The following is a 13594-nucleotide window of genomic DNA, read 5'->3' as shown; positions in this document are numbered from 1 at the left end:
GGAGCTGAGTGTGGAGCTCGCAGAGCGCAGACTCTGACATCTCCCAGGGCAGCTGCTGGCTGTGGGAGCTGGTGTGTGTCTGGAGTCAAATGGTCAGGACAGGACAGGGTCTCCACCTGCAGGGAGCCTACAGTCTAGGTCTAGAAGCAAGATCTAAAGGTGTGCATGGAGGCAGAGGCCAGATAGTAGCCTCTTCAGTGTCCACCCTGGAGAAAATGGCTCCCAAGAGAGGGCATCACCACCATTCCTTGGGCTTCCCCACAAACCCAGCCCAGCAGACCGACCACGGGAAGAGGCAGGGCTTTTTCAGAAGCCCTCTCCTCAAGATGTAGAAGTTTCCTGCTCCTTTTTGAGAGTATAGATCTGTTTTTCTTCATATATAGCTGGAGGAGTTTGAGAGGATTCAGCTATATTATCCCTGTTGAAGGAGGAACTACAGGGGAAAACAGTTTGGGCAGAGAATGCACCTGTCCCGTCCACACCTGAGTCCCTTTTAGCATGGTGCTGGAGACTCCCACAGTGGCCACTCCTGCTAGAAAGTATGCACGATGTGCCTGGGTGTGTGTGACGCTTCCAGGAGAACCGTGCGCCACGTGCCTGGGTGTGTGTGACGCTTCCAGGAGAACCGTGCGCCACGTGCCTGGGTGTGTGTGACGCTTCCAGGAGAACCGTGCGCCACGTGCCTGGGTGTGTGTGACGCTTCTGGGAGAGCTATGCACGACGTGTCTGGGTGTGTGTGACGCTTCCAGGAGAACAGAGCTAATGCTGTGAGTGGTGAGCTCTTTTCTGCACGTGTCATGACGCTGACGCTGTGGGTGCGCTGGGCCCAGGAAGTGCAGATGCAGCAGCTGCAGGCCCCACCCCCAGCCCCCGTGCCTCCACAACCAGACCCCAGCTTTGTTCTACCTCAGCCAGCAGGAGGAAACAGTGGGCTCGGTAACCTAATCTGCCCGTTAAAGCTACATGGTTTTAGCGTGCATAGTGAGCAGGAGACCCATGTGAAGCGAGCACGCTTTCATCTGGGTCCACGTTCATGGCTCCGTTCTCTGACGCCAGGTGAGTCGCTCTGCCTGTCTGATGACGACACAGCTGATCTGTAAGTTGCTGCGGTCCAGGGAGGCGGCGGCGGCTGTAGACGTCAGGACGTGGCCCCTCATCCTGGACACAGGTCAGTGCTTTGGCTGCAGAAGGTGGTTTGCTCATGGCCTTGCTCAGGCTGGATCTGCTGATAAGCTGTGTTCCTCTCCAGATGATTTGCCAAAGAAGCGGCCTGCCCAGATCTGCAAACCTTGCAACCCAGACACCCTCGCGTATCTTGACTTCAGCGTGTCCACAACTGGGATGCTAGCTGGCGTAAAGGTGAGCAGGGCGGCTGCGGGAGGCGGCCACAGAGCATGCTGGAGGTGGCAGGCTGCGTGCTGACTCTCGGCGCCTCTGGTGTAGTCAGACTCTGAGATGTGGGAAGAGGTGTACATACATGTTTCATCACAGTATGACACGTATGACCATTTCCATCCTTAACCAGGCTGATTCTGTCCAAATGTCCCAAGTATGTTTTTATGTGAACATGGTCTCAGCAGCCGACAGAAGAACACTGCGAATGTTTTTCTCTCTTACTGGTTCTCAAATCCGAATGCTCTGTGATAAATCTCTGAACACTGCACTTTCCAGCGTTTTAACCTGGGCTGTATTAGAAATCCTCATGGCCCTCTCAGCTCAGACGCTGCCCTCGTCTGTGGGTCTGACTGGTGAGCTGGCTTTGCCTCACACAGTTCTCACGCTCCATCCACCTCTTCGTGGAACTGAGGCGGAATACCAAAATAGCTACAATATGAAAGAAAATAATTTTTCAAAAGCTTTTGAAAAGAAATGTTTTCAGATCAAGATGATTTAGTTACTGTAGTCTGAAGTTAGCTGTGACCCTCCTACTGTCATAGCCAAAAGAAGCACCTGCTTCCAGTCGTAGCATTTTCATGGCCCACTTACAATCTCAGCGTCTGGCGTAGAGTAGATCATCAGAACTCTCTTGGCTGCTTTTCTTTAGCCGGTGTCAATTCCTGTTTCTCTGCTGAAGTCCCGCGAAGGCCCTGCTGGCCCTGTGACCCACAGCCAGGGTGATGGGAGCACCATGTACCCTTTCTCTTACACTCCATACACAGTTGTCCATGCACTCATCTCTGAATTCCACCTGGATCCTGAGGGCAGGGCCGTGTCTTACTCATCTGTTCATCTCTAGCGCTTAACACAGTGCCTGATAACAAGCTCTTGGTACTTTAGTATTTGCTGAGCTGAAGAACTCGATTCTCCACCTAGAAATAGTGCTTTGCACAGAGCAGCAGTTCAGGGCAGGCTTGCTCTAGTTGCTGATCTGAGTGGGTGGGTAATTTTAGGAGGCAGGATTTTACTAACTCCTAATCCAGGGAGGCAGGAGTCTGGATGGATGTTCTATAAATTCAGTCTTATTTCTCCTTTAAACAAAAATTTGCCTTAAAAGCAAGCTGAAAAGAATTACTTACATTTTACATTCTATAATAATTCTACGTTCCCCTGTTTGAATATAGTAAGAGAGTCATGAAACCTCCTGGGCAGAACTTCCAATAGTGATGGAACATTTTACAGTGGGAGGACCCCCACCCCAAGTTCTCTCACCTCTTGCTGGAGTGATGAATGAATGATGGGGAGCCAGGCATTTGGATTTCCCCAGTTATTACAAGGCTCCGTGCTGGTCCCTTTACAGTTTAGCTCTGGTGACATTCTACTTCAGATCAACTTGTGACTTTTTTTTTTTTTTTTTTGAGATGGAATCTTGCTCTGTCACCCAGGCTGGAGTGCAGTGGCGCGATCTTGGCTCACTGCAACCTCCACCCTCCTGGTTCAAGCGATTCTCCTGCCTCTGCCTCCTGAGTAGCTGGGACTACAGGCACATACCGCCATCCCCGGCTAATTTTTTGTGTGTTTAGTAGAGACGAGATTTCACTATGTTGGCCAGAATGTTCTTGATCTCCTGACCTTGTGATCTGCCCACCTTGGCCTCCCAAAGTGCTGGGATAACAGGCGTGAGCCACCGCGCCCAGCCGTGACGTGTTTTAAAACCGCAAAAATCAGACCGTTTTCTTTGCTGCTTTGACTTCCTTTTTCCTGAGGTTTGGCTAGAGAGCTTCTGTGAGAAAATTGATCTTGTTAATATATTTTATTGTATTTCAAAGTAATCGACATTACACACGGACTGTAGGGGACTATTACAGGGATTAGGGAAGGGGAAGATGCGGAAGCTCTTCACTGTCTGGTCACGATGGGATGATTGGATTTTGGCCACCATCTCCCTGCGGGATGGTGGAAGATGGTGAAGGGCGTTGGAGTGTAGGAGGACCTGAGCTCTAACTCCCAGCTCTAACTTATGTCACAGGCAGCAAAATCTTTAACTTCTGTGAGCCTTCACTTTCTGACCATTAAGATGGGTGGGCACCCAGCAGGTCTCGCTGGCCACGTGCCACACAGCAGAGGCTATGTCCAGCCCTGGAGATAGCCACGAACGAGGCGGGGCCTCGACCAGCAGAGGTGGGAGCGCGCCGTGGTGCCTCCCCTACCTGTGGGACAGTGTGTTGGAGAGTGGATCACACAAGAACCACTTCCTGTGTGACTTGCTGTTCAAATGCACTCTGAATAGCTGGCGTTGCCAGGTCCTGAAGGGCCAGCAGTTCTGAGTGAGGTTTACTCATTGAAAATGAGAAGTCCAGTGAAAATATCAGCCACTCACATTCCCCAGACACGACATAGCCCCAGCTTGGCGACAGTCGTCCCCAGTCCTAAAAACAGCCTTGGGCATTTGGGGCCAGGTATCATTTGTTGTTTTCTGGGTTTTGTTCTCTAAAATTTGTTGAAGAGACAGGGTCTCACCCTGCTGTCCAGGCTGGAGTGCACTGGTAATCCTAGCTCGCTGCAGCCTGGAACTCCTGGCCTCAAGTGACCATCCCACCTTGGCCTCCCGAAGTGTTTTGATTACAGGTATGAGCCACTGCGCGAGGCCAGCACGTTTCGTGTGGCCTTTCTGTCTTAAAGACGTCTTGGCTGCCAGGCCCCATGCATTTAATGCGGCTTTATTGTCTTGTAGGTACCCGTGGGTATGAAGTCCCCTGCGTTCAGTGCAGCCTTATTTTCCCACAGGTGTCTTACGGTGTCAGGTCCGATGCGTTTAACGCAGGCTTGTGTTTTGCAGATGTCTCACGCAGCCACCAGTGCCTTTTGCCGTTCCATTAAGCTGCAGTGTGAACTTTACCCCTCTAGAGAAGTGGCCATCTGCCTGGACCCTTACTGTGGACTGGGATTTGTCCTCTGGTGCCTCTGCAGGTAAGATTCCTCTCTGTATCTTTACATTAAAAAAAAAAAAATCGTGCACCTTCCTCTCCAGATCTTAGACCCAGCCAGGCAGCCTAAGCACGGTCCCCACACCCCGACCCCTGGCAAAGGATGCCTGGGCTGACCCCTGTCCCCTCTGCCTTTCCTGGTGGACTTGGCTCTCGGGACAGAGCAGTGCCTGGGGTGATTTTGACTTTCTGCAGCAGTGGAGGAACATTTCAGGGAACTGTCTGTTGAGGACCTTTATTTCTGACCATGAGAAGACTCCCAGGCTCCAGGCTTGGTTCTTACGCATATAAAGCCTGGCGATGGTGCTGGGCCTGGGTTCTCGCTGGGCCAGCAGGCATTGCAGGCTCTTACCTCCCACCGGCTTCACCCCAGCTGTTACTGCAGGGCTCAGGCTGGGCAGGCCCAGAGGTGAGTCCGGGAGGGCTGAGCATTCTCTGGGGTGCGGCACGCTACCCAGCAGCCGGCTCGGAGCCTGGCCCACAGCAGGGACTCGGCAAGTATTTATGGGATAAATGAAGGACCAGAAAAACAAATGGATGTTTCTTGGCTTTTTTGTCTGATTATGCATACATGTTCATTGTAGAAATTTTAGAAAATACAAAATAACATAAGGAATAAAATAAAGCCATCAACAATCGTACCACCTGATAAAGGGTGTTACCAGTAAATTCCACTCTTAGCATTGGACGTATAGTTTTTCAGAGTTCATTTTCCAGTGGAGCATTTTCAAACATGTAAGCATAGGGCGTGTTCAGTAATAAACACCCGTGACCATCATCTGGCTTCACGTGTCAGCATTTTAGTGGTTTTGTATTATCTGCCTGCTTTCCCCCTTTTTTAAAAAATGGGTATGTTAAAGCTAACACAAACATAAAAATAATTTCACTCATAAATCTTCTTTACACATATTATTTTATGAATAAATATACATTAATATATTTATAAAACTGAGATGCTACAGTATGAAATTGGTTATGATTTTCTTTATAGTGGATCTTTTTTCTTTTCTTTTTTTTTTTTTTTTTTTTTTTGAGACAGTCTCGCTCTGTCACCCAGGCCGAAGTGCAGTGCCACAATCTCAGCTCGCTGCAACCTCTGCCTCCTGGGTTCAAGCAGTTCTCATGTCTCACCCTCCTGAGTAGCTGAGATTACAGGCACCTGCCACCACACCCAGCTAATTTTTGTATTTTTGGTAGAGATGGGGTTTCACCATGTTGGCCAGTCTGGTCTCGAACTCCTGACCTCAAGTGATCTGCCTGCCTCGCCTTCGTGAGCCACTGCACCCAGTCAGATTTTTTTCTCCTGTAAGCACTCTTCTGGAACAAATATTTTTAATGTATTACTAATATTTAATAGTATTAATTTGGATTAAAATGTAATCTTGTATTTTTGAAAAATTCCGATGTTCTAATTAGGATAATTCAGCTTTTGGAGAAAGCAGATAAAAGTGAATAAATGAAATATTTAATGATTTTTGCCTCAGTCCAAAATGCAATAACATTGTAAATTTTTTTTTCGTGGGAAATCGCTCAGAGCATGGCCTTAGCTGCACATGCCAAGCTGGAGGGCAGAGGCCTGTTCCGAACAACTGCCCTTGTAGGATGACCATATTTCATTTGGCAAAGTATACCAGTAAAACTGAAGCCAGGCGATGGAAGCCGCCTGCCTGCAGGCTCACCACACCTGGCTCCCCGTGGAAACCAGAGAGACGGTGTTTGTGGCAGGGAAAGTAAGTTTTCGATGTGAACCCACGATAACAATAGACTCGTTAAGGGATTGTCCAGGTTGCAGTGAACTTTAACAAGCATCTTTCCTGCAAAATATTAATAACTCAGAAGTCACAAGATCACAGTATTATGCCGATGGCCCTTGCAACAGTAAATATAGCCATAAACCTTTCCATTTAAACAAAAAAAAAATTCTCTATAGAAACAGATCCCAATGGATGTGCTTTAAAAAACAAAAAAATCACTTGGGTCCTAGATGCACAATGACTGATACAGAAGTTAAACATAATAATGACTTCCCTTTTCCCATGCAGTTCAGCAGGTCTGGGAAGAGAATCGGGCAGAAGAGGCCCTGGGGTGTCACATTTGAGGAGGCCTCGTCCTCGGGCTCTGCTCCTTCGATAGCGCAGCAGGGTGAGGGCGTCTTGGTCGGGGGCAGCCGCACAGGGCGCCCAAGCCCAGGTCGGAGGAGGGGAGTCCACGGAGGGGTGTCCTGGCCTGGGCTGTGGGAGCCAGGCAGGGTGCAGTGTGGGGAAGTCAGCTTGTTCCGGGAATCAGCAGCAGCAGAGGGAGATGAGCTTCGTGTGGGGGATTAGAAATAAGTGATGGGGATACGTTCATTGTGTAAACATCGAGTTCGCTTACACAGACCTGGCTGGTACAGCCTGACACACCCAGTCCGCAGTCCTGTGCAGTGAATGCTCTGGGCAGTGGTAATGCAGTGGTAAGTATTCGTGTATGTAGACATATTTAAACACAGAAAAGGGACAGTAAAAAGATGGTATAGAAGGTAAAAAAAAAGAAAAACAGCTGTGTAGGGCATTTCCCGTGACTGGAGCTGGCAGGAGTGGAGGTTGCCCAGGGGAGTCGGCGAGTTGGTGAGTAAGTGGCACCTGGACGTGAGGCCCGGACGTGACTGTGCACTGTTGTGGCCTCTGTAAATACCCGACACTTCGGCTATACCAAGTTTATCAAATATGTTTTTAGCTCTTCAATAATAACTTAACCTTAGCTTACTGTAACTTTTTAACCTTAACGTTTTAATTTTTTAAACTTTTTGACTCATCTATAAAAACACTTAGCTTAAAACACAAACATATTATACAACTGTACAAAAATAATTTATCTCTATAAGCTGCTTTGTATTAAATTTTTAAAAATGTTTTATGCTTTTGTTGAAAACTAATAGGCACACACATCAGCCTAGGCCTCTACAACACACATGCGCACACACACACGCACACACACGCACGGCTACCTAGGTCTCCACAACACACACGCACACAGCTGCGTAGGCCTCTGCAATACACATGCAGACACACACGCACACACACACAGCTGCCTAGGACTCCACAATCCACACATATACACACACATCAGCCTAGGCCTCCACCACACACACACACATACGTGCATACACAGCTACCTAGGCCTCCACAACACACACACACACCTTCCTAGGCCTCCAGAGGGCCAGAGTGTTCCATGTCACTGTCTTCCCCTCCACCTCTTGTCCCACTGGAGGGTCTTCAGGGACAATACGCGTACGGAGCCGTCACCTCCTAGGATAACAATAGCTTCTCCTGGAAGACCGTCCTGAAGGACCTGCCAAGGCTGTTTTACAATTTATTTTTTTTTTTATATAAGTAGGAGGATGCTGTAAAATAACAAAGTACAGTAACTTCATAAACCAGTAGCACAGTTGTTTATCATCATGGTTAGGTATTCGGTTGTGTACATAATTTTATGTGCTCATCAGAAGGCTGATCCACCGTGCCCAAGTAGGCTTCGTCCCCAAGATGCAAGGTTGTGTCATACGCAAATCAAAAAATGTGATGCATCATGTAAACAGAACTGAAGACGTGATTGTATGTGCTGTGCTTTTATATGACTGGCAGCACAGGTTTGTTTAGACCAGTTACCACCACCAACGCAAGTAATGTGGTGTGCTGCCACGTCTCTAGGCAGTAGAAATTTTTCAGCTTTGTTACAGAATCATGAGACCACCGTTGTACATGGACCCATCCTCGACCAAAGCATCACTATCCTGGGACCTCAGGCATGCTAATTTTTAAACTTTTTGTAAAAATGGGATCTTGCCATGTTGCCCAGGCTGGTCTTGAACTCCTGGGCTCAAGCCATCCTCCCACCTCAGCCTCCCAAAGTGTTGGGATGATAGGCATGAACCACCACACCCAGCCTACAAAAACCTTTTTTTTTTTAATTAGCCGGCTGTAGTGGTGTGTACCTGTGGCCCTGACTACTTGGGAGGCTGAGGTGGAGGATCACTTGAGCCTGGAAGGTTGAGGTTGCAGTGAGCTGAGATCATACCACTACACTCTAGCCTGGGTGACAGAGCAAGACCCTGTCTCAAGAAATAAAGATTGCAACAGATTATAACACTTTGAGTAAAATAGGAAATTTTCCGACTATTTAGATACATAGATGAACAAATGGAAAGCTTGATGAGAAGTGAGGATTTCTATAGTAGCCATCCACGAAGTTAGAGAGGCTTCAGGGTGGAAAAGCATGAACCAGGTGGTCCAGGCAAACCTCATTGGTGGTGAAGCCTGCAGCACATGGCGGGTGGGATGAGGAGAACAGCATCCATGATACTCCTGCCAAAGACACCTGCCCTGTATCTCCCCATGTGGAAGCATCGGCCCCCAAGTTAGGGGACTGACTGGACAATGCACCTGCCTAGAATCTTCCCAAAGCCTGGTGTTGTGAGAATCATGGAAACATCCAGAAACTCGCTCTGGACAGAGGGAGGCTGAGAGCCGACCGCTTCCTCGCAGTGTGCCTGTGCAAACTGGACCCTTTTGCTACAGAGGATATAATCGGGGATAGCTGGAGAGACTTGAATAGGGTCTGAGCTGGGACAGAAGGAATGTGTTGGTTTCTGATTTTGATAGCTTAGTTGTTTATGGAGGAAAATAGACTTGTTTGTTGGAAATCCCCCAGGAGGTATCTGGGATTAGGCATCAGGTCAGTGACTCACCATCAGATAATCCAAGGGAGAGAAAATTATTTTAAATGTACTTGTAACTTTTCTGTGACTTTGTGATTATTCGAAAGTTAAGTAACACAAATAATTTATGTCCTCATCCTAAAACTTTTTTCTGTCATAAAGTAGAGGATTGTTTATCTGAGAATTATGAATATAATGGGATTGTTTCAAAATACTTTTTAAGATTACACCTGTTTTTAAAAATTGTGTCAGCCCATATTCATGTATTAGAAGATTCAATATTATTAAAATGGTAGTTCTCCCCACGTTGTTTTATAGGTTTAATGTAATTCCTATCGAAATCTTGGCAGGCTACTTTTTGGGGGTTTTTTGGAGCAGAAATTGATAATATCCTAAAGTGAATATAAAGGACCCACAATAGTCAAAGCAGTTTTAAAATAATATAACTAAATTGGAGAATTCAGAACGTCTCATTCCTGATTTCAAAAATGCTGCAAAGCTATAGTAACCAAAACAACATGGTACTGGTATAGAGACAGACTGAGATAGACTGATTATATATGATAAACAGAATTGAGAGTCCAGAAATAAACCCTTATATTTATGGTCAAATAATTTTTTAACAAAGTTACCTGAGCAATTCAATGAAGAAAAGAGTTTTTCAACAACAGATGCTGGGAAATTTGGACATTCACATGAAAATGAAAAAAGATAAACCTTGACTCGACATCATAAGTTAGTTCAAGTGGATCATAGATCTGAATGTAAGAGCAAAAATTATAAAAATTTTAGAAAACACAAGAGTAAATTTTCATAATCTTGGGTTAGGCACAGAGTTCACTACAGGTACACTACATAAATACTGATAAATTGGACTTGAATAAAATTTAAAACTTTTGTATATCAAAAGACATGATTAGAAGGATAAGCCACAGTCTGGGAAAAAACATTTGCAAATTATAAATCTCATGAAGTACTTCAGTGCACCTATGTAATAAACTTTTTCCCTTTTTTTTTTTGAGACAGCCTTGCTCTGTTGTCCAGGCTGGAGATTAGTGGTATGATTTCAGCTCACTGCAACCTCTGCCTCCAAGGTTCAAGTGATTCTCCTGCCTCAGCCTCCCAAGTAGCTGGAGCTACAGGCATGCACCACCACGCCTGGCTAATTTTTTTTGTATTTTTAGTAGAGAAAGGGTTTTGCCATGTTGACCAGGCTGGTCTCGAACTCCTGACCTCAAGTAATCTGCCCGCCTCAGACTCCCAAAGTGCTGGGGATTACAGGTGTGAGCCACTGCACCCAGCCTATGTAATAAACTCTCAAAACTCAGAAACAAGCAACATAATTTAAACATGGGCAAGAGATCTGAATAGATATCTCATCAAAAGAAGACATACAAAGGACCGATAAGGACATGAAAAGATACCCAGCATTAATTAGGGAAATGTAAATTAAAACCACAGTGAGATGCCACTTCACACCCACTAGAACGCTGTCACTGAAAATATAGGAAAATAAAGTTGGAGAGCTTGTGTTTTCTGACTTCAAAACTTACACTGCAAAGCAACAGTAGCCAAGAAGGTGGAAAAACGAATTCTCATACATTGATAACGGGAATGTAAAATGGGGGAGCCACTGTTTGGCATGATCTTAATTAAGCAGACTTGCTGCAAGACGCAGCAGCTGCCCTCCTAGTTGGAGGAAAAGCGAACGTCCACTCAAAGACTTGGTGTAAGTTCCCTGGAACCTTGGTCAACACGAGGAAACAATCCAGGTGTCCGCCAACAGGTGAATGAACAAGGGACGCCTGCCACATCCATATGGTGGGTGCTTCTGTGCAGGATCAGCCCAGAAGCACCTGCTGAGGGAAGGAAGTGTGGCTGTGTGGTAGGCAGTGTCCAGAAAAGGCAAATTTGTAAAAACAGAGTGATGACAGTGGCTAAGGCTGGAAATGGGACTGACTGCAGATGGACGTGGGATCCCTTTCAGGAGGTGGAAATGTTCGAGAGTGGTGACAATGTTACAACTCTTCAATTTTACTAAAAACCATTTAATTCTGTGCTTAAAATGAATGAAATTTAGGGTATGCAAAGTTTACCTAAATAAAGCTGATGGGTTTCTTAGAATAGGCCAGGCACGGTGGCTCATGCCTGTAATCCCAGCACTTTGGGAGTCCAAGGTGGGTAGATCACTTGAGGTCAGGAGTTCAAGACCAGCCTGGCCAACATGAAACCTTGTCTCTACTAAAAATACAAAAATTAGCCGGGCGTGGTGGCGGGAGCCTGTAATCCCAGCTACTCAGGAGGCTGAGGCAGGAGAATCACTTGAACCCGGGAGACGGAGGTTGCGTTGAGCCGAGAATGCACCACTGCACTGCAGCCTGGTGACAGAGTGAGACTGTCTCCACAACAAAAAATAATCAAGTGCTTCACTGCAGTAACTGAAGTGTGTAGGGAGACCCTGGGCTGGATGGCATGCCTGCTGGCAGAGGGGGCACCACCCAGGACCCCGGGTGAGGTGAACCCGTCTTGTTGAATTCCCAAGTTGGGAGAGGTTTCAGTTGTTGGTGTGTTTTGTCAGGTTAGTAATCCGAAATCATCAAATTGCTAATGTACAAAGGTATGTTACTTACCAAATGTCCATTTTTATTCTTTTTGAAGTTAAGGTCTAAAGAACAGCTCAGGTTCCCAACATTCTCAGAGAATAATGTCTTCAGAATAAGCAGCCTGCTCTTAAGTAGGTTTGTCTTGTCCATAGCAGAATTTATTGCCGGTGGCAAAAATCAATCTTGGCTGATACAGCAATTAACCACCATTTGTCGTATTGAGTGAGATAAGGGCAAGTAGGAAATCATGAGTTGGGTTTTCTATTTGTTTCTGCTGTCAAGATTTGTTTTTTCTTAATGTTGACTTCTTATTTATGGGGATGAGGAGGGAGGTGAAACTATATTTCGTTTTCACAAGCATATTTCAAATTCTCTAGCCAGGAATTCACATTGGGTACCCAAGCTCGTTTGTCTGCTGGCAGTTCTGACAGAGCAAATCATTAATGCTGATGTGTATTTTTGAGGAATCCACTTCCAGGGACACTTAGAAATGGTTAAAATGACTTTGGGCGTCCAAGGCAGGAGGATTGCTTAAACCTAGGAGTTCAAGACCAGCCTGGGCAACATAGTGAGACCCCATCTCCACAGAAAAGTTTTAAATTAGCCCATCATAGTGGCACGTGCCCGTAGCCCCAGATACTTGGGAAGTGGGAGGATCACTGAAGCCCATGAGGTCAGGGCTGCAGTGAGCTGCGATCACACCACTGCACTCTAGCCTGGGTGACAAAGGAAGACTCTGTCTCAGAAAAGAAGAAAAGAAGTGGTGAATATGGTAAATTTTATGTTACATATGTTTTACCACAATAAAATTTTTAAAACTAAGACTAAATGGCCAATTTACAGCAGAGTAATAATTCGAGGCCTCATATTCACCCTTTATGTGCCTAACCCTGTTCTCCAAGGATTCAACCCCTGAAAAGGTCACTATTTGCTATAAATCATCCCTCAGTGTCCACGGAGGAGATGGGTTCCGGGACCCCGTAGGTACCAAAAAGCGAGGATGCTGAAGTCCCTGACATAAAATGGCATTGTATGTGCACATCACCTGTGCACTTCCTCTCTCATGATTTAAATAATTTCTGGATTACTTGTAATACCTAAGACAATGTAAATGCTATGTAAATAGTTGTACTGTGTTGTCTATTCCATAGTGACAAGAAAATCTACGAGTTAGGTATAGACGCAGATTTTTTCATGAACATCTTTAATTCATGGTTGAAGCCAGGGGTGAGGAATCCACAGACACAGAGGGCTCTGTGTCCTTTTGAAAAGAATAAATCAAGCTTTGGAAAAGAGAATGAGGAAAGAAATGGAAAATTGCCCAAAAACGCTTTTGTCACATTTGCCAAAGAGTAGTTTTTCATACTAAGGGTCCTGTTTGAAATAAATTTTGTTAGTCAACTTAATTTCCTTACATTTATTTAGTTGGATTCTCTTATAAACAATTATGAAAATTTCTAAATGCGATTGGCCACATTAGAGAACTGGCTTTAGTATTATAGCATAGTAGTTAACAAGGCCTAACTCGTTAATCATAGTGCTATTTCACTGGTAAAATTTTGTGTAGGCCTCTTGTGGTGGCTCATGCCTGTCATCCTAGCACTTTGGGAGGCCAAGACAGGAGGAGCGCTTGAATCCAGGAGTTTGAGACCAGCCTGGGCAACATGACGAAACCCTGTCTCTACCAAAAAAACAAAAAAAACTAGCCAGGCATAGTGTTGTGCACCTGTAGCCCCAGCTACTCGGGGGCTGAGGTGGGACGATGGCCTCAGCTTGGAATGCGGAGGTTACAGTGAGCCCAGATCACACCACCACACTCCAGTCTGGGTGACAGAGTGAGACCCTGTCTCAAAAAAAAAAAAAAGGTGTAGGTTGGGCATGGTGGCTCATGCCTGTAATCCCAACACTTTGGGAGGCCCAGGCACGTC

At 46.0% G+C, this 13594-nt stretch overlaps 1 protein-coding gene across 4 annotated transcripts in view; it reads left to right on the top strand.

The window, feature by feature from the left end:
* Positions 1 to 13594, top strand: part of DIP2C (disco interacting protein 2 homolog C) — a 376181-nt gene that overhangs the window by 310267 nt on the left and 52320 nt on the right. For all 4 annotated transcript variants that reach the window (XM_073018672.1, XM_073018675.1, XM_073018674.1 and 1 more), the window contains 3 exons: positions 1057 to 1168; positions 1250 to 1359; positions 4217 to 4347. In XM_073018672.1, the coding sequence (XP_072874773.1) occupies positions 1057 to 1168; positions 1250 to 1359; positions 4217 to 4347 (353 nt within the window). The remainder of the gene's footprint in view (positions 1 to 1056; positions 1169 to 1249; positions 1360 to 4216; positions 4348 to 13594) is intronic.

Source organism: Chlorocebus sabaeus, chromosome 9 (assembly GCF_047675955.1).
Source record: "Chlorocebus sabaeus isolate Y175 chromosome 9, mChlSab1.0.hap1, whole genome shotgun sequence".
Lineage (NCBI taxonomy): Eukaryota > Metazoa > Chordata > Mammalia > Primates > Cercopithecidae > Chlorocebus > Chlorocebus sabaeus.
Note: the sequence above shows the minus strand (reverse complement) of the source record. Positions and strands in the feature narration are given on the sequence as shown.